The following is a 22,052-nucleotide window of genomic DNA, read 5'->3' as shown; positions in this document are numbered from 1 at the left end:
AGGAACCTGATCTTGAAAAAGTGGAAACTGTCCCATTCCCCCAAATTTATAAACTTTAAAAAAGAAGTGCTGAAACAATGTATGGTGGAGCAATATGCAATTTCAAAGTTCAATGAGTATAGTTATTCTGTCACTCCCACCTCTTGTACAACGTCAACTTATTAAGCCTATAAGCCAATCGGCCTATATACTGCAGCTGATTAATGCTGGTAATTACCCAGTTTTCTGGGTTGATTAGAGGAGAGAGGGAGTGGGGGGGGGTGCAGGGTGTCTTTTTTTTTTTTTTTTTTTTTTTTTTTTTTTTTCTCTTTCTTCCTCCCTCTAGGTGTCGACACTAAATGTAGTGAACTATCACATGCTATACTTAAAGTTCTTTCAAGGTAGTTACGTTTTTTTTTTTTTCTCCTGCCGATGGTATTATGCTACATATTGTAGGAAAGGTAGAAATCCATGTGATACTTAGGTTGTTTACCTTTTGCAGATTTTATAACTTCAGAACTTAAGCTCTTATCATTGTAACTACTGTATTTAAGTTAGTGTTTTTGCTTATAAGGTGTTTTTTTGTGTTTGAAAATGCAGTAGAAATCGATTAAAAAAAGAAAGGAGAGAAACACTACATAAATACGTACTATTCTCTATCTCAGGGCCGGACATAAGACAAACCTTAAGATAGATAAAGTTTGTTAACCCAAACGAATATTTAGACACCACTGAAAACAACAATGAGAGGAAGACAGAGGATAAAATGACAGGAATCAAACCAAGAAGGTTATAATTTAGCCAATCCATAAAATGATAAAAGACCTTAGTTTGAAGTATACCTATAACTGAACATGTAGGTTTATACCCAAGGTTTAGAGAGTTATGGGTATGGTTTATTTTATTTATTTTTTAGTGCTGTTTATGTTCTGTTATTTTTCTGATGTACCCCTTTGCATATATACCGTCCCTTATGAGAGAGGGAGTCAATTATAAATTTTAGAAATAAGGTTAAGCAAGACTAGAAGGTTAACAAACAAGACAACGGACTAATCTGGCAGAATATAATTTAATCAATTAAGGTAGTAACGGTAAATAAGATCGATTCTAAGTTAGAGAATATGTAAATTCACATGATATAATGTTGTATTTACGCAGGCAGTGAGTCTGCTTAGACAAGCTAATTTTGTTGTTTTTTATGTTGTATATGTATATGTAAAAAAATCAATAAAAAGATTAAAAAAAAAAAAACACAGACCTATATCAAGTGTTGCAATAGAATAATTGTCGTTGATATTAACTAGTTAGAAATTCAGAATAACTAAATGACATTCATTATTTGTAAAATATGTATGTTAAACTAGAGACAAAAAAAGTGGTTTTAATATTTTTATTTTTATTATCATCCAAAGAATAGAATAGTGCTGATTTTCCTTATCAGCCAACAAGGTTATTTACTACAGATGAAACATGCACTTAATTTCAAAAACAAAATATAAATCAGATTTTTATATATAATTTTTTTTTTTTATTGTTTTAATTAATTCTGATTGTTTACCTTTTAGATACAATGGAAGAACTGATGAAGTTTGAAGCCTTTCTTGAATCATCTAAAAGCTTTGAAGATTTGCAGTATTATTTCAATGAAAGGGGAGAGTTAAGGCATATGATAACCCAAAAACCCTTTATCTATAACTATTACAAAAATGAACATGACAGGAATCACAAACGTTACCAGATTCTTGGAAATTTTATTACTCTTTATGTGTATGAACTTCTAGAGAAAAATTGCAACCTTGAAAGAATTACAATTCCAGTTGATGCTAAAGATGATGAACCAAAATCTTTCTTTTTCATGAACAAGGAAGTCTTGAGTAAGCAGACAAGCCTTATTGTTCTTCTTCAAGACAGTGGGGTTATTCGAGCTGGACAATGGGGGCAGAAGATAATATATCATCATTCTCTGGAAAAAGGAACACAGATTCCATACATCAAAATGGCATTAAGGGACCATGGATCTGTAATCGTTTTGAATCCAAATGATAATTATGTTGAGATGAAACAAGAGGAGCTGCAAAGAATAGTGAAAAAGGAAGACGATCTTTGTTTTCTAGAGACATGTAACACAAATGATATACTTAAAGCAAATAGGCTTCTTATTCCAAAAAGATGTTGTAGCTCTCCAGAGGAGCACACTGCTTATGTTTGGGACCATTTTATTTCAAAAACTGCAGCAAAGAATTTGGTATTTATTGCACATGGTTATGGAGGGTTAGTTTTTCTGGATCTGTTATGTAAAAAAGGTAAGGAAGTTATGGACAAAGTAAATGCAGTAGCATTCATAGATTCAAGGCACCATGGTCCACATCAAGCAACAACAGATCCTGAAATACAGAGCTGGCTGCGTGCGAATTGTAGGAGTTGGGTAGTTAACGCCAAGCTTTTAGATAGACCTACAGGTTCATTAATGAAGCTAGACTGCCCTAAAGTATCTGCTGGAACTGAAAACCATGAACTGGCTCCTTATTGCACCCTCCAGTCTGTATTTAGATTTATCAGCAGGTCCTCCAGTAATAAGAGAAAAGCAGTAACCACCCCAAGAACAATTGTAACCAGAAGCTCTTCAAGAAAAAAATGTTAAGATACAAGCTACTTATTCCAATTGTTCTACCAAGCCAAATATGAGCGCAGTTTCCAGTATCTGGTTTTGTTTAGCCTTTTTCTGTAATTGCTTTGTTTACAGTCGCAAGCACCCAATTGAAGCTGTCTGTATTTCACTAAAATTTCATTACAAAAGCAAACTGCATTGTTATGTATTAAATACAATAATTGTAGCACTCCACACATTAGTGTCCATAGGAGAATAATGCAGATAACTGAAAAGTTTTTACTGTTGCTTGTAACATACTTTATTTCTTAAAGCAACTGAATGTTTTTAGTATTTTCCGTAAAGCACTATATCAAACATCACTAACCACGTCTTAAAGGGACAATGTACTTTACATTTTACTTTCATCCACATGGAAAAAAGCAGCATCTAAATGTGGTGTTGGGTTTGTTTTTTTTTGGTGGGGGGGGGGGGGGTGGATGTTGCCTGAATAAAAAAAAAAAGTAAAATGGCTGATAGTGACTGTAAGCCAAGGAGCATTATTAGGAAGTCAACAACTCATACTGCTCTATTGGTTTAATTATAAACGTTATTTAATTAATAGTTTTTGAGGCATGATTGAATAATCGTATTCTTGAGTATGGTGTCCCTGTAATGTATGATTTCTAACTTGGTATGCGTAAGTATAATATACCATAGAAGAGGTGGATGTAATAGAACATCACCTTATGTACTTATGACTGGCAATTTTGAAGCTTTCATTTTTTTATTTCCTTGATATGTTGACGTTTTGACTTTCTTTCTCCTTTCCATCTTTGGGCTAGATTACAAGTGGAGCAATATTTATTGCTCCCGCTCATGTGTTAACTGTGTTCAACTTTGGCTTTTTGCAAGTAGGGTACCATGCATATTACAAGTTGAAAGTAAAAAGCTTTCGGTCGCCTACTAACACAATGCACACAAAAAGCCAAAGTCTGAATTTAGCGACCATGTTAACGTATTCCCCGATACATTTCAATGGAGCGCGAAAAGTGGAGGAAAAAAAAGTGTGCAAACCTGATCGCATTTTCTCAAGTGCACTAACCCGAAATTTAAATATGAATATTTCACAATATGCATATATTCTATTTATTTATAAATATATATATATACACACACACAGTGGGGCAAAAAAGTATTTAGTCAGCCACCAATTGTTCAAGTTCTCCCACTTAAGAAGATGAGAGAGGTCTGCAATTTTCATCATAGGTATACCTCAACTATGAGAGACAAAATGTGGAAACAAATCCAGACAATCACATTGTCTGATTTGGAAAGAATTTATTTGCATATTATGGTGGAAAATAAGTATTTGGTCACCTACAAACAAGCAAGATTTCTGGCTCTCACAGACCTGTATCTTCTTCTTTAAGATGCTCCTCTGTTCTCCATTCATTACCTGTATTAATGGCACCTGTTTGAGGTTGTGGACAGGTGTCTTTTAGACTGATAACAAGTTCAAGCAGTCACATTCCAAACTCCACTATGGTGAAGACCAAAGAGCTGTCGAAGGACACCAGAAACAAAATTGTAGACCTGCACCAGGCTGGGAAGACTGAATCTGCAATAGGCAAGCAGCTTGGTGTGAAGAAATCAACTGTGGGAGCAATAATTAGAAAATGGAAGACATACAAGACCACTGATAATCTCCCTCAATCTGGGGCTCCACGCAAGATCTCACCCTGTGGGGTCAAAATGATCACAAGAACGGTGAGCAAACATCCCAGAACCACACGGGGGGACCTAGTGAATGGCCTGCAGAGAGCTGGGACCAACATAACAAAGGCTACCATCAGTAACACACTATGCCCCCAGGGACTCAGATCCTGCCGTGCCATTCGTGTCCCCCTGCTTAAGCCAGTACATGTCCGGGCATTTGAATGATCCAGAAGTGGATTGGGAGAATGTCATATGGTCAGATGAAACCAAAGTAGAACTTTTTGGTAGAAACACAACTCGTCGTGTTTAGAGGAGAGAGAATGCTGAGTTGCAACCAAAGAACACCATACCTACTGTGAAGCATGGGGGTGGCAACATCATGCTTTGGGGCTGTTTCTCTGCAAAGGGAACAGGACGACTGATCCGTGTGCATGAAAGAATGAATGGGGCCATGTATCGTGAGATTTTGAGTGCAAACCTCCCATCAGCAAGGGCATTGAAGATGAAACGTGGCTGGGTCTTTCAGCATGACAATTATCCCAAACACACCACCTGGGCAACGAAGGAGTGGCTTCGTAAGAAGCATTTCAAGGTCCTGGAGTGGCCTAGCCAGTCTCCAGATCTCAACCCCATAGAAAACCTTTGGAGGGAGTTGATAGTCCGTGTTGCCCAGGGACAGCCCCAAAACATCACTGCTCTAGAGGAGATCTGCATGCAGGAATGGGCCAACATACCGGCAACAATGTGTGACAACCTTGTGAAGACTTACAGAAAACGTTTGACCTCTGTCATTGCCAACAAAGGATATATAACAAAGTATTGAGATGAACTTTTGATATTGACCAAATACTTATTTTCCACCATAATTTGCAAATAAATTCTTTCCAAATCAGACAATGTGATTGTCTGGATTTGTTTCCCCATTTTGTCTCTCATAGTTGAGGTATACCTATGATGAAAATTACAGGCCTCTCTCATCTTCTTAAGTGGGAGAACTTGCACAATTGGTGGCTGACTAAATACTTTTTTGCCCCACTGTATATATTTATTATAGGAATATATATTTAAAAAAAACAAGGAATATGGGGCGCAATCTGATAAAGATCGTAGTTTGCGGCGCAAGCGAGGGAACCCCCGCCACCCGCAGTTTCAGCTCGCAACTCGAGCTATCCTATATACGGCGCCGTCAGAGGCTAAAGTGCCGTAAGTCTGACAAACCAGCGATGTCCAGAAATCTGCGTAAGTACAAATTTCTGGAGTCGCCAGTGACTTATGGCACTTTAGAAACTGACGGTGCCTACAAAACCTGACTAAAGTTATAAAATCACCCGTACTGTGTAACACGCCTCCCAAACATAGCCCCGACACGTCTAACCCTCTATCGGCTATCCCCTCCGACTATCCTAACAATAAAAAATCTATTAACCCCTAAACCGCCGCTCCCGGACCCCGCCACCAGCTTTATTAAATCTATAACCCCCTAAAGTGAGCCCCTACCCCGCCGCCATCTACCTTACCTACCCCTAAAGTGAGCCCCTACCCCGCCGCCATCTACCTTACCTACCCCCTAAAGTGAGCCCCTACCCCGCCGCCATCTCTTACCTACCCCCTAAAGTGAGCCCCTACCCCGCCACCATCTACCTTACCTACCCCCTAAAGTGAGCCTCTACCCCGTCGCCATCTACCTTACCTACCCCCTAAAGTGAGCCCCTTACACCGCCGCCATCTATTTTAAAAATATTAACCCCTAATTTAATCCCCCTACACTGCCGCCAGCTATATTAACTATATTAACCCTAATTATATTAGGGTTAATATCGTTATTATATTATATATATTAACCCTAATATCGTTATATATATATATATATATATATAATTGAGTATAATAACCCTATCTAACTCTAACATCCCTAACTAAATTCTTATTAAAATAGATCTTATTAATATTATTAATTAAAATATTCCTATTTAAATCTAAATACTTACCTATAAAATAAACCCTAAGATAGCTACAATGTAATTAATAATTACATTGTAGCTATTTTAGGGTTTATATTTATTTTACAGGTAACTTGGCATTTATTTTAACTAGGTACAATAGCTATTAAATAGTTAATAACTATTTAATAGCTACCTAGTTAAAATAATTACCAATTTACCTGTAAAATAAATCCTAACCTAAGTTACAAATACACCTACACTATCAATAAATTAAATAAACTACAAATATCTAAACTAAACTAAATTACAAAAAGAAACAAACACTAAATTACAAAAAATAAAAAAATATTAGAAGATTTTTAAGCTAAAGCCCCCTGAAGATCTCCCTACCTTGTCTTCACCCAGCCAGGCAGAACTCTTCATCCGATCCGGGCGATGTCCAATCAAGCGGCAGTGAAGTCTTCTTTCATCCGGCGATGTCTTCAAGCAAAGCGGCATCTTCAATCTTCTTTCTTCGCTCCTCCGCCGCGGAGCATCCATCCTGCACGAAGATGATTGGTTCAGCCAATCGGATTGAACTTGAATCTGATTGGCTGATTCAATCAGCCAATCAGATTTTTCTACCTTAAATCCGATTGGCTGATAGAATCCTATCAGCCAATCGGAATTCGATGGACGCCATCTTGGATGACGTCATTTAAAGGTACCTCATTCCTAGTTCAGTCTTCATGCAGGATGGATGCTCCGCGGCGGAGGAGCGAAGAAAGAAGATTGAAGATGCCGATTTGCTTGAAGACATCGCCGGATGGAAGAAGACTTCACTGCCGCTTGATTGAAGACATCGCCGGATGGAAGAAGACTTCACTGCTGCTTGATTGGACATCGCCCGGATCGGATGAAAAGTTTTGCCCGGCTGGGTGAAGACAAGGTAGGGAGATCTTCAGGGGGGTAGTGTTAGGTTTTTTTTAAGGGAGGGTTGGGTGGGTTTAGAATAGGGGTATGTGGGTGGTGGGTTGTAATGTTGGGGGGTGGTATTGTTTTGGGGGTTTTTTACAGGCAAAAGAGCTGTTTTCTTTGGGGCATGCCCCGCAAAAGGCCCTTTTAAGGGCTGGTAAGGTAAAAGAACTGAACTTTTTAAATTTAGAATAGGGTAGGGAATTTTTTTTATTTTGGGGGCTTTATTATTTTATTAGGGGTCTTAGAATAGGTGTAATTAGCTTAAAAATCTTGTAATTTTTTTATTTTTTGTAATTTAGTGTTTGCTTTTGTAGTTTTAGTTTATTTTATTGTATTTTAGTTTAGATATTTGTAGTTTATTTAATTTATTGATAGTGTAGGTGTATTTGTAACTTAGGTTAGGATTTATTTTACAGGTAAATTGGTAATTATTTTAACTAGGTAGCTATTAAATAGTTAACTATTTAATAGCTATTGTACCTAGTTAAAATAAATGCCAAGTTACCTGTAAAATAAATATAAACCCTAAAATAGCTACAATGTAATTATTAATTACATTGTAGCTATCTTAGGGTTTATTTTATAGGTAAGTATTTAGATTTAAATCGGAATATTTTAATTAATAATATTAATTAGATCTATTTTAATAAGAATTTAGTTAGGGATGTTAGAGTTAGATAGGGTTATTATACTTAATATATATATAATATAATAACGATATTACCTATATTAACCCTAATATAATTAGGATTAATATAGCTGGCGTCGGTGTAGGGGGATTAAATTATGGGTTAATATTTTTAAAATAGATGGCGGCGGTGTAAGGGGCTCACTTTAGGGGGTAGGTAAGGTAGATGGCGGCGGGGTAGGGGCTCACTTTAAAGGGTAGGTAAGGTAGATGGCGGCGGGGTAGGGGCTCACTTTAGGGGGTAGGTAAGGTAGATAGCGGCGGGGTAGGGGCTCACATTAGGGGGTTAAATACTTTATTAGGGATTGCGGTTGACAGGTAGATAGACATTGCGCATGCGTTAGGTGTTAGGTTTATTTAGCAGGTAGTTTAGGGAGTTACGGGGCTCCAATAGACAGCGTAAGGCTTACTACGGCTGCATTTTGTGGCGAGGTGAAAATGGAGTAAGATTTCTCCATTTTCGCCACGTAATTCCTTACGCTGTATATTGGATACCAAACTGCGCTGGTTTGGTATACCTGCCTATGGCCCAAAAAACTACGGGCGAAGGCAGAAATATACGGGCATAACTTCTATGTTACGCCGTATATAGGATACCAAACCAGCGCAAATTTCGGCGTTGCCGGCTTTTGCGGGCGACGCTGCATATCGGATCGGGCCCATGGGGAGAAGGACTATCAAAAATTTCCATTATCTAAGTTTAATATGGTGCAGACCCTGAAAAACATGTATATACACTTAAAAAACAGGAAAAAAAAGTGAGGACAGAATAATGGCCTCACAATAGACAGGGATTTATGCACTCAAATGTTGTAATATAAATAACTTGATTAATCACACAAATTATTTGCTTAAATCAAAAAAGAATTTATTTTTGTCATCCTTCACTCCGGTGCAAGTTACACAGCAGCTGGGTCCCCTAATGAAACCACACCCATAATATGTTGCAAAAATCATTTATTTTAAGACAAAATATCTGTTAAATGCATAGTACACATATAAAAGCTGGCCAGCTTACTCAGGTTTACACTTATATAAAAATGACACATAAACGCTCAGTTGCAACACCCCTACTAGAGGGTAGCCCTGTATTTCTACAGGAATCTGCTACCATAGATTATAAATGGGGATCCATGCAACGTAAAATCTATAACATGACACAATAGGCAACACCTCTCTCAGAGGATAACCCAATAAAAATTGGAAATCAGTTATCTTGAGATAAATCAACCTGAGGATTTTTGCCACATGAATATAACTATATTCTTGGAACAATAATAGCAATTTACACACTATACTGATTGCACAACACCCCAGCCAGAGGGTAGCACCACTCATTAATAATAGTGAACAGGGTCAACAGTTCACCGCAAACTTAGCTTGTTCGCTTTCGCCGCTACGGGCGAACATATGCGATGTTCGATCCGCCCCCTATGTGTCATCATTGAGGAAACTTTGACCCTGTATGTCACAGCCTTCTGACACATTAGAGCCAATCAGCATCAGACACTCACTCACAGACCCTCCCAGCTTCTTGGCAGCAGCCATTTTAGACTCATTACGATCTTGCTTTGTTAGTGAGAGGACCTTTTGTGTTGCTGCTGCTGACATTATAGGGAAATAGATAGCTAGGCTAGTGTATTTAGTGTCCACTACAGTCCTGAAGGACTCATCTCATCTCTGCTGCAAGGACAGCACCCCAAAAAGCCCTTTTTAGGGCTATAACTTCAGTCGTTTTATTTTTTTTTTCTTTGTATTTTTATTTGCATTTGCCTGGCTTTCAGCCTGTGTGTGAGGCTCACAGCATATGCTGTGATTAGTGCCACCACTGATATCTGCTTAACATTAGTTTAAATTTAACCAACAAAAATTTGAAATTATTTTGCTAGTGTAATTTATTTTCATTTTATATCAGGCCTGTGTCTCAGGCTCACACAGCATAAACTGTGGTTCATTGCTCTGTGCCAGCCACCGCTCATATCTGCTTATAACATTAGTTTAAATAAAAAAAAAAACTTTTAAATCATTTTGCTAGTGTAATCTAATTTCATTTTCTATCAGGCCTGTGTGTATCTGACTTACAGAGCCTACTGTGGTTAATTGCTGCCCTACCAAGGCTAGCAGCCGGCCCATGACTCATATATGCTTAACCTTTTCCTTTAAATAAAAACAAAAAAAAACCTTTAAATCATTTTGCTATTGTAATCTAATTTTATTTTCTATCAGGCCTGTGTGTATCTGACTTACAGAGCCTACTGTGGTTAATTGATGCCCTACCAAGGGTAGCAGCCACGACTCATATGTGCTTAACCTTTTTCTTTAAATTAAAAAAAAAAAAACCTTTAAATCATTTTGCTAGTGTAATCTATTTTTATTTTCTATCAGGCCTGTGTGTTTTGCTGACTTACAGAGCATACTGTGTTTAATTGCTGCCCTCCCTAGTCTATCAGCCACGACTCATATGTGCTTAACCTTTTTTTAAATTCCCCCCAAAAAAATTTTTAATTATTATGCTAGTGTAATCTAATTTCATTTTCTATCAGGCCTGTGTCTTTCTCACTTACACAGCATACTGTGGTAAATTGCTGCCCTACCTACCAGCCATGGCTCATATCTGCTTTACATTATTTTAAAGTTAAAAAAAAAAATTAAAATCATTTTGCTAGTGTAATTTAATTTCTTTTTCCATCAGGCCTGTGTGTTTCTGGCCCATATCATATAGTGTGACACAGATTAATATTTTTTTTTTTCACCACTTATATCTGGTGTAACAACATTAGTGTAAATTTTATGTAAACATTTTTTTTACATCAGTCCTCTTCTAGTGTTATTTAATTTTAGTTGCCAGGCCAGCCAGGCTGCCATTAGTGCCAGCCTGTGTGTCAGGCTGCCATCATATACTGTGCCTACTTCCATCCTCAGTGCCAGTACACGACTCCTATCTGGTGTAACATAATATTACATTTTGTAAAAAAAAAACTTTTACATCACTCTTCGAGTGTTATTTAATCTTAGTTCACAGGCCAGCCTGCCACCACTAGTGCCAGCCTGTGTGTCAGGCTGCCAGCACATACTGTGCCTAGTTCTATCCTAAATGCCATTACTCCTATCTGTTGTAACTTTTGTAAAAACAAACTGTTACATCACTCAGCTATTGTTATTTAATTGCATTTGCCTGCCTGCCAGTGTGTGTGCCAGGCCCACTTGCCAACTAGTTACACCAATCATATTTGTTATAACAGTAGTGTAAATATTTAAAATAAAATATTTTTTGACTGTGAATCATCGGCCTGCTAGTGCAATTGAATTGCAGTTGCCTGCTAGCCAGCGTGTGTGCCAGGCCCACTTGCCAACTGGTGCCACCAATCATATTTGTTATAACAGTAGTTTAAATATTAAAAATAATACATTTTTGACTCTGAAAGATCAGTCTGCTAGTGTAATCCAATTGCAGTTGCCTGCCAGCGTGTGTGCCAGGCCCACTTGCTGCCAACTATTCCCACCAATCATATTTGTTATAACAGTATAGTAAATATTTAGAATAAATAATTTTTTGCCTGTGAATCATCAGTCTGCTAGTGCCTTTGAATTGCAGTTGCCTGCCTGCCAGCGTGTGTGCCAGGCCACTTGCCAACTAGTTACACCAATCACATTTGTTCTAACAGTATTATAAATATTTAAAATAATACATTCTTAGATTGTGAATCATCAGTCTGCTAGTGCCATTGAATTGCAGTTGCCTGCCTGCCAGCGTGTGTGCCAGGCCCACTTGCCAACTAGTTACACCAATCATAATTGTTGTAACAGTATTGTAAATATTAAAAATTGTTAGACTGTTAATCATCAGTTTGCTAGTGCCATTGAATTGCAGTTTCCTCCTGCCTGCCAGCGTGTGTGCCAGGCTCACTAGCCAACTAGTGCCACCAATCATATTTCTTGTAACAGTATTGAAAATTTTTTAAATCATAACTTTGACTGTGAATCTTCAGTCTCCTAGTGCCATTGAATTGCAGTTGCCTGCCTGCCAGCGTGTGTGCCAGGCCCACTTGCCAACTAGTTACACCAATCATATTTGTTGTAACAGTATTGTAAATATTTAAAATAAAAAATTCTTAGACTGCGAATCATCATTTTGCTAGTGCCATTGAATTGCAGTTTACTCCTGCCTGCCAGCGTGTGTGCCAGGCCCACTAGCCAACTAGTGCCACCAATCATATTTCTTGTAACCGTATTGAAATTTTTTTAAATCATAACTTTTTTTGACTGTGAATCTTCAGTCTCCTAGTGCCATTGAATTGCAGTTGCCTGCCTGCCAGCGTGTGTGCCAGGCCCACTTGCCAACTAGTTACACCAATCATATTTGTTGTAACAGTATTGTTCATATTTAAAATAAAAAAATGTTAGATTGTGAATCATCAATTTGCTAGTGCCATTGAATTGCAGTTTCCTCCTGCCTGCCAGCGTGTGTGCCAGGCCCACTAGCCAACTAGTGCCACCAATTATATTTCTTGTAACAGTATTGAAATTTTTTTGACTGTGAATATTCAGTCTCCTAGTGCCATTGAATTGCAGTTGCCTGCCTGCCAGCCTGTGTGCCAGGCACCACTTGCCGTTTCCAACTAGTGCCACCAATCATATTTGTTCTAACAGTATTGTCAATTTTTTTTTACAAAAAAATTTTGGACTAAGAAGCATGACTCAGCTAGTTTAATCTAATTGCAGTTGCCTTACTCCCAGCATGTGTGCCAGACAGGCCCATTTGCCAACTAGTGCCAACAATCATATTTGTTGTCACAGTACTTTTTATACTTAAAAAATAAACATTTTTGACTTTGAAACATCAGTCTTTTTTTTGTTGTCAGTCTCACAGCGTATACTGTGCCCACTTGCCCAGTGCCACCACTCATAATTTGTGTAATAGTATTGTAAGTGTCCATTTTTAAAAAGATGACAGGCAGAGGCAGGCCACCCCGCAGGTTCCGTCATGGTCGTGGTGCTGTGATTCCTTTAGACTCTACAAATATGCACATTGCTCAGACGCCGGGTGCCAGGGGGGATGCGAAAAGTTCTGAGGAGGACCTAGTTGAATGGCTAACACAGGACACCCAATCTTCTACAGCTTCCGCTCCTAGTCCTCCTAACCTTGACGCACCATCTACGTCCAGCTGTGCTTTGGGCACGTCTCAAGTGACCACTGCCACTCGCCCGCCTGTCACAGGAGTTATTGACTCTTCAGTTGGAAGAAATGAGTGATGCGCAACCATCATTGACAGAGGATGTAGATAACAGTGATATGTCTCAGTCAGGCAGCATTACAGACATGGAGGTACGGTGTGATGATGATGTTGTACCCGCTGCTGCTTCCTTTCTTGATGTGTCAGATACAAGTGAAGCGGTTGATGATGATGTGTCAGTGGATGTCACGTGGGTGCCTGCTAGAAGAGAAGAAGAAGAGGGTGAAAGTTCAGATGGGGAGACGAGTTGGAAGCAGGGGGAGGTCATCGCAAGGAGCTAGTGGCACAGTCAGACAGCATGCATCGGCACCCGGGGTCAGCTATACAGCACGCCGACGCCCATCAACGCATGCTGTTGCCACCACCAGAATGCCGTCATCGCAGAGCTCAGCAGTGTGGCATTTTTTTGTGTGTCTGCCTCTGACAACAGCGATGCCATTTGCAACCTGTGCCAAAAGAAACTGAGTCGTGGGAAGTCCAACACCCACCAAGGTACAACTGCTTTGTGAAGGCACATGGTGTACCATCACAAACGCTGATGGGAAGAACACATGAGTAGAAGCAGCACACAAACTGAAAGCCGCCCTCCTGCTCCAGGATCTTCAGCCACGTCAACCACTGCTGTCCTCCTTGCCCCCTCTCAACCATCCTCCACTGAGTCTCTCTTACATAGCAGTTCCTGGTCATCTGCCCACAGTCAGGTGTCTGTCAAGGACATGTTTGAGCGTAAGAAGCCAATTTCTCAAAGTCACCCCCTTGCCTGGCGTCTGACAGCTGGCTTGTCTGAACTCTTAGCCCGCCAGCTTTTACCATACCAGCTGGTGGAGTCTGATGCTTTCAAAAAATTTGTATCTATTGGGACACCACAGTGGAAGGTACCTGGCAGAAATTTCTTTTCACAAAAGGCAATCCCAAACCTGTACTCTGTTGTGCGAAAGGAAGTAATGGCATGTCTGGCACACAGCGTTGGGGCAAGGGTCCATATGACCATGGATAGCTGGTCTGCAAAGCATGGTCAGGGCAGGTATATCACCTACACTGCGCATTGGGTAAACCTGCTGACGTCTGACAAGCATGGAATGCGTGGCTCTGCAGAAGAATTGGTGACACCGCCACGACTTGCAGGCAGGCCTGCTGCTACCTCCTCTACTCCTCCTACTCCATCCTCTTCCATAACCTCTTCCTCGGCTGAGTCCTCTTCTGCGTCTTGCTCCACATCAATGGCACCCCCCCCAGCTCCCCAGGTACTATTCCACATCCCGGATACGGCAGTGTCACGCCGACTTGCCTGAAAGCGGAGAGTCACACCGCACCAGCACTCCTGACCGCCCTGAACGCACAGGTGGATCAGTGGCTGACTCCGCACCAACTGGAGATTGGCAAGGTTGTTTCTGACAATGGAAGTAATTTGGTGGCGGCATTGAAATTGGGCAAGTTGACACATGTGCCGTGCATGGCACATGTGTGTAATCTGATTGTACAACGATTTGTGCATAAGTACCCAGACTTACAGGACGTCCTGAAGCAGGCCAGGAAGGTGTGTGGCCATTTCAGGCGTTCCTACACGGCCATGGCGCACTTGTTCGATATCCAGCGTCGAAACAACCTGCCAGTGAGGCGCTTGATTTGCGACAGCCCGACACGGTGGAATTCAACACTCCTAATGTTTGACCGCCTAATCCAACAAGAAAAAGCTGTTAATGAGTATTTGTATGACCGGGGTGCTAGGACAGGCTCTGGGGAGCTGGGGATTTTTTTTGCAAAATTACTGGACGCTCATGCGCAATGCCTGTAGGCTCATGCGTCCTTTTGAGGAGGTGACAAACCTTGTCAGTCGCACCGAAGGCACCATCAGCGACATCATACCATTTGTTTTCTTCCTGGAGCGTGCCCTGCGAAGAGTGCTGGATCAGGCCGTAGATGAGCGTGAAGAGGAAGAGTTGTGGTGTCCATCACCACCAGAAACAGCCTTATCAGCATCGCTTGCTGGACCTGCGGCAACGCAGGAAGAGGATTGTGAGGAAGAGGAGTCAGAGGAGGAATGTGGCTTTGAGGAGGAGGAAGAACAAGCACAACAGGCATCCCAGGGTGCTCGTTGTTGTCACCTCTCTGGTACCCGTGGTGTTGTACGTGGCTGGGGGGAAGAAGATACCCTCAGTGACATCAGTGAGGAGGAGGAACGGGACATGATTAGCTCGGCATCCAACCTTGTGCAAATGGGTTCTTTCATGCTGTCGTGCCTGTTGATGGACCCTCATATAAAAAAGCTGAAGGAGAACGACCTGTACTGGGTGTCCACGCTACTAGACCCCCGGTATAAGCATAAAGTGCCTGAAATGTTACCAAATTCCCGAAAGTCGGAAAGGATGGAGCATTTTCATAATAAATTAAAAACTATGCTTTACACAGCGTATAAGGGTGATGTCACAGCACAACGGGAATGTAACAGGGGAAGAGCTGAAACTAATCCTCCTCCTCCCACAACCACGGCGGCAAGGACAGGACGCTTTCCTGACGTCTTGCTGATGGAGGACATACGGACCTTTTTAACTCCCATGCATCGCCAGAGCCTTTTGGGATCCAGCCTCAGAGAAAGACTCAACCGACAGGTAGCAGACTACCTAGCATTAACTGCGGATCTCGACACTCTGAGGAGCGATGGACCCCTTGACTACTGGGTGTGCAGGCTTGACCTGTGGCCTGAGCTATCCCAATTTGCACTTTGAACTTCTGGCCTGCCCCGCTTCAAGTGTCCTGTCCGAAAGGACCTTCAGTGCAACAGGAGGTTTTGTCACTGAGAAGTCGCCTAGGTCAAAAAAGCCTTGACTATCTCACCTTTATTAAAATGAATGAGGGATCGATCCCGAATGGACTGACATTGGGCGATACATTTGAGTAAAAAGGCCTGATGATGAGATGAGCTGTCTTGGGCTACAACTGGTACACACGCTGGCTTTTTTTTTCTTATAATGCAGGATGACTTGCGTGACTTATCCGCCAACAACTAGTGTTCAAGCCGCAAGCTTTTAGGGCACTTTCTAAATGTTTTACAAACATCATTTTTTTCTGGCCGCTGCTACAGCAGTGGCTGCAACAATACCCAATTTTTCAGTCATTTGTACATGCCTAATTTTTATGGCCTCTGCTGCAGCTCTGTGGCTACAAAACTCAAAGCAAAAAAAAAAGGCACATAACAGTGATTAAACTGTTAAGAATAGTACAACTTAACACACCACTCATATCTGGTGGACCATTAAATTTCACGCGCAGTGCCCCAAATTTGAAAGAGGAGGACCGACCAAGCATCTTTATCTGTCTCTTGGTTGCTCTAAATTATCTCCGGGTTCCATCTATGCCATACCTGTAGTTTATTGTGCAAAAGGGTGGCATATGTGGTGTTTCATGCTGTTGTGCCTGTTGAGGGTCCTGGCCCATGGTATAAAAAGGCTGAAGGAGAACGACCTGTACTGGGTGTCCAAGCACATTTTTTGTTAAATGTTCCCGGTTCCTCTCAATTATCTCCGGGTTCCTCAAATCAATGCCATACCTGTACTCGATTGAGCAAAAGGATGGCATATGTGGTGTTTCATGCTGTTGTGCCTGTTGAGGTTCGTGGGCCATCTTATTAAAAGGCTGAAGGAGAACAAAGTGTACTGGTTGTCCAAGCATCTTTTTCCATCTCCCGGTTCCTAAAAATTATCTCCGGGTTTCTAAAATCAATGCTGTACCTGTACTCTATTGTTCAAAAGGATGCCATATGTCCTCTTTCCTGCTGTTGTTTTTGTTGAGGGTCCTGGACCCTCTTATAAAAAGGCTGAAGTAGAAAGTGTACTGGGTGTCCAATCATTTTTTTGGTTCAATTTCCCGGTTCCAACAAATTATCCCCGGGTTTCTAAAATCAATGCCTTGCCTGTAATCTATTGTTCAAAAGGATGCCATATGTCCTCTTTCCTGCTGTTGTTTCTGTTGAGGGTCCTGGACAGTGTTCCCTCTAAGCCCAGTTTTGTGTGCGGCCCAGCAGTGAAACAGTTAATTAGGTGACCACACCCTGCAATTAGCAAACCCTGCACAATGCAGACTGCAAGGTATAATTCTCTTATGAACTATTTCACTGCTGGGCCCCACACAAAATTCACTTTAGAGGGAACACTGGTCCTGGACCCTCTTATAAAAAGGCTGAAGGAGAATGAAGTGTACTGGGTGTCCAATCATTTTTTTGGTTCAATTTCCCGGTTCCAACAAATTATCTCCGGGTTTCTACAATCAATGCCTTACCTGTAATCTATTGTTCAAAAGGATGCCATATGTCCTCTTTCCTGCTGTTGTTTCTGTTGAGGGTCCTGGACCCTGTTATAAAAAGGCTGAAGGAGAAAGAAGTGTACTGGGTGTACAATCATTTTTTTGGTTCAATTTCCCGTTTCCTAAAAATTATCTCTGGGTTTCTAAAATCAATGCTGTACCTGTACTCTATTGTTCAAAAGGATGCCATATGTCCTCTTTCCTGCTGTTGTTTTTGTTGAGGGTCCGGGACCCTCTTATAAAAAGGCCGAAGGAGAACGACCTGTACTGTACTGGGTGTCCAAGCATGGTTTTTTGTTCAATTTCACGGTTCCTAAAAATTATCTCTGTGTTCCTAAAATCAATGCCTTACCTGTACTCTATTGTTCAAAAGGATGGCATATGTGGTGTATCATTCTGTTGTGGCTGTTGAGGGTCGTGGGCCATCGTATAAAACGGCTGAAGGAGAATGACCTGTACTGCCTTGCTGCTCCTTTTAGGCAGGCCAGCTCTTTGCATACATGCCCACAGACTCTGTAACGGATGCCTCTTTTAGGGAGAGGTGCAGCCATAATGCAGGGTCAGAACCTCTTCCTGCAACTGGTATACTCGATTTTGCGAAAGGAAGTAACCTTACCATGGTTCCCTGACCGGACGTCTTGTTGTTATATTTTGGTGAGAGTAATCATGATGGCCATGTAGACCACCCCCGAGAGGCCTTGAAGTAAGTGCTAAGAATAGTCCTACTTTACACAACCGAGTTGGCCATGGGTCTTAGTCCAAGACCGCATGCCTTTTTTTTTGGTTTGGTGCGGCTAATCATGCAGGCCATATAGACCTCCCACCATTCGGTGTTGTAACAGGTATTAAACTAATAAGAACAGTACTACCAAAATAAAGCCAATTAACAGGCTTTCAAGAGCCAAGGTTTTATTGTACTATGTTAGGCTAAACATGATGGCCATGTAGACCACCCTCGAGAGGCCTGGAAGTAACAGGGATGAAAGTGCTAAGAATAGTACTACTTTAAACAACCGAGTTAGCCATGGGTCTTAGTCCAAGACCGCATGCCTTTTTTTTTGGTTTGGTGCGGCTAATCATGCAGGCCATATAGACCTCCCACCATTCGGTGTTGTAACAGGTATTAAACTAATAAGAACAGTACTACCAAAATAAAGCCAATTAACAGGATTTCAAGAGCCAAGGTTTTATTGTACTATGTTAGGCTAAACATGATGGCCATGTAGACCACCCCCGAGAGGCCTGGAAGTAACAGGGATGAAAGTGCTAAGAATACTACTACTTTAAACAACCGAGTTAGCCATGGGTCTTAGTCCAAGACCGCATGCCTTTTTTTTTGGTTTGGTGCGGCTAATCATGCAGGCCATATAGACCTCCCACCATTCGGTGTTGTAACAGGTATTAAACTAATAAGAACAGTACTACTTAACACAACCTAGTTACCATGGGTCCCAGACCGCATGTCTTGTTATTATATTTTGTAAGGGTAATCATGCAGGCCATATAGACATACCCCGATAGGGTGAGTAACAGGTATTAAAATGCTAAGAACAGTACTACTTAACACAACCTAGTTACCATGGGTCCCAGACCGCATGTCTTGTTATTATATTTTGTAAGGGTAATCATGAAGGCCATATAGACCTCCCCCGATAGGGTGAGTAACAGGTATTAAAATGCTAAGAACAGTACTACTTAACACAACCTAGTTACCATGGGTCCCAGAGCATATGTCTTATTATTATATTTTGTTAGGGTAATCATGAAGGCCATATAGACCGCCCTCGATAGGGCGAGTAACAGGTATTAAAATGCTAAGAACAGTGCTACTTAATACAAACTTACCATTGGTCCCAGAGCATATGTCTTATTATTATATTTTGTTAGGGTAATCATGCAGGCCATATAGACCTCCCCCAATAGGGGGGGTAACAGGGATTAAAGTGCTAAGAAAAGTACTAATTAACACAAGCTAGTTACCATGGGACCCACACCGCCTGTCTTGTTGTTATACTTTGTCAGGGTAATCCTGCAGGCCATATAGACCTCCCCAGGTAGGGGGAGTTACAGGGATTAAAGTGCTAAGAATAGTACTACTTAACACAACCTAGTTACCATGGGTCCCAGACCGCATGTTTAATTATTATACTTTGTCAGGGTAATTATATATCTAACAAATCTATCTATTTCTCTTCTATTGATTCTATCTAACTATCAATCTATGTATATCTATCTATCCTATCTATCTTCTGTCCGGACTGTTTTGAGACAGCCACTTGTGTTTTGAACAAATTTGAAGTAGGAAGACAGACCAATCACAGGGATTAAACTGGGAAGAATAGTAATACTTAAGAAAACCTAGTTATACCAGAACCACCATGGGTCCCAGACCGCATGTTTTGTTATTATAGTTTGTCAGGGTAATCATGCAGGCCATATAGACCTCCCCCGATAGGGTGAGTAACAGGTATTAAAATGCTAAGAACAGTACTACTTAACACAACCTAGTTACCATGGTTCCCAGACCGCATGTCTTGTTATTATATTTTGTAATGGTAATCGTGAAGGCCATATAGACCTCCCCCGATAGGGTGAGTAACAGGTATTAAAATGCTAAGAACAGTACTACTTAACACAACCTAGTTACCATGGGTCCCAGAGCATATGTCTTATTATTATATTTTGTTAGGGTAATCATGAAGGCCATATAGACCGCCCCCGATAGGGTGAGTAACAGGTATTAAAATGCTAAGAACAGTACTACTTAACACAAACTTACCATGGGTCCCAGGGCATATGTCTTATTATTATATTTTGTTAGGGTAATCATGCAGGCCATATAGACCTCCCCCGATAGGGGGAGTAACAGGGATTAAAGTGCTTAGAAAAGTACTACTTAACACAACCTAGTTACCATGGGTCCCAGACCGCGTGTCTTGTTGTTATACTTTGTCATGGTAATAATGCAGGCCATATAGACCTCCCCCTAAAGGAGGAGTTACAGGGATGAAAGTGCTAAGAATAGTACTACTTTACACAACCTAGTTACCATGGGTCCCAGACCGCATGTTTAATTATTATACTTTGTCAGGGTAGTTATATATTTAACAAATCTATCTATTTCTCTTCTATCGATTCTATCTAACTATCAATCTATGTATATCTATCTATCCTATCTATCTATCTTCTGTCCAGACTGTTTTGAGACAGCCACTTGTGTTTTGGACAAATTTGAAGTAGGAGGACAGAACAATCACAGGGATTAAACTGCGAAGAATAGTAATACTTAAGAAAACCTAGTTATACCAGTACCACCATGGGTCACAGACCGCATGTTTTGTTGTTATACTTTGTCAGGGTAATCATGCAGGCCATATAGACCTCCCTTGATAGGGGAAGTAACAGGGATTAAAGTGCAAAGAATAGTACAATTTAACACAACCTAGTTAACATTAACAGTGGTTCCCAGACTGCATGTCTTGTTATTAGATTTTGCCAGGATAATCAGCCAGGCCATATAGACTGCTCCTGATAGGGGGAGTAACAGGGATTAAAGTGGTAAGAATAGTAAAAATTAACACAACCTAGTTAACAGTGGTTCCCAGACCGCATGTCTTGTTGTTATATTTTGCCAGGATAATCAGGCACGCCATATAGACCTCCCCCGATAGGGGGAGTAACAGGGATTAAAGTGCTAAGAATAGTACTACTTAACACAACCTAGTTACCATGGGTCCATGACCGCATGTTTTGTTATTATACTTTGTCAGGGTAATCATGCAGGCCATATAGACCTCCCTTGATAGGGGGAGTAACATGGATTACAGTTCTACGAATAGTACTACTTAACACAACCTAGTTACCATGGGTCCCAGACCAGATGTTTTGTTGTTATACTTTGTCAGGGTAATCATGCAGGCCATATAGAACTCCACCGAAAGGGGGAGTAAGAGGGATTAAAGTGCTAAGAAAAGTTTTACTTAACACAACCTAATTACCATGGGTCCCAGACCGCGTGTCTTGTTGTTATACTTTGTCAGGGTAATCATACACGCCATATAGACCTCCACCGATAGGAGGAGTTACAGGGCTGAAAGTGCTAAGAATAGTACTACTTTGTCAAGGTAATTATATATCTAACAAATCTATCGATTCTATCTAACTATCAATCTATGTATATCTATCTATCCTATCTATCTATCTATCTTGTGTCCGGACTGTTTTGAGACAGCCACTTGTGTTTTTGACAAATTTGAAGTAGGAGGACAGACCAATCATCTTCTTCCATCTCTCGGTTCCAAAAATGCAGGCCATATAGACCTCCCCCGATAGGGGGAGTAGCAGGTTGTAGTAAACTGCTAAGAATAGTACTACTTAACACACCACGGGTCACAGACCGCATGTCTTATTGTTATACTCTGTCAGGGAAATTATATATATTTCAAATCTATCTATTTATCTATCAAATCGATCTAACTATCAAACGTATCTATCAAATGTATATTGCATCTATTGATCGATGTAATTCTTATCTATAGAATGTATATTACATCTTTTGGTTGATGTAATTCGTATCTATCAAATGTATATTGCATCTTTGGATCGATAACATTCGTATCTATCAAATGGATATTGCATCTATTGAT

General features: G+C 40.6%; 1 protein-coding gene across 1 annotated transcript; it reads left to right on the top strand.

Annotated features, from left to right (window-relative positions):
* Positions 1–1,549: 1,549 nt before the first annotated feature.
* LOC128651904 (putative protein FAM172B) lies at positions 1,550–2,780 on the top strand. The gene has a single exon (XM_053704871.1). The coding sequence runs from the start codon at positions 1,550–1,552 to the stop codon at positions 2,618–2,620; it is 1,071 nt and encodes a 356-aa protein (XP_053560846.1). The 3' UTR covers positions 2,621–2,780.
* The last annotated feature ends 19,272 nt before the right edge of the window (positions 2,781–22,052 follow it).

Source organism: Bombina bombina, chromosome 3 (assembly GCF_027579735.1).
Source record: "Bombina bombina isolate aBomBom1 chromosome 3, aBomBom1.pri, whole genome shotgun sequence".
In the NCBI taxonomy this organism is placed as follows: domain Eukaryota; kingdom Metazoa; phylum Chordata; class Amphibia; order Anura; family Bombinatoridae; genus Bombina; species Bombina bombina.
Note: the sequence above shows the minus strand (reverse complement) of the source record. Positions and strands in the feature narration are given on the sequence as shown.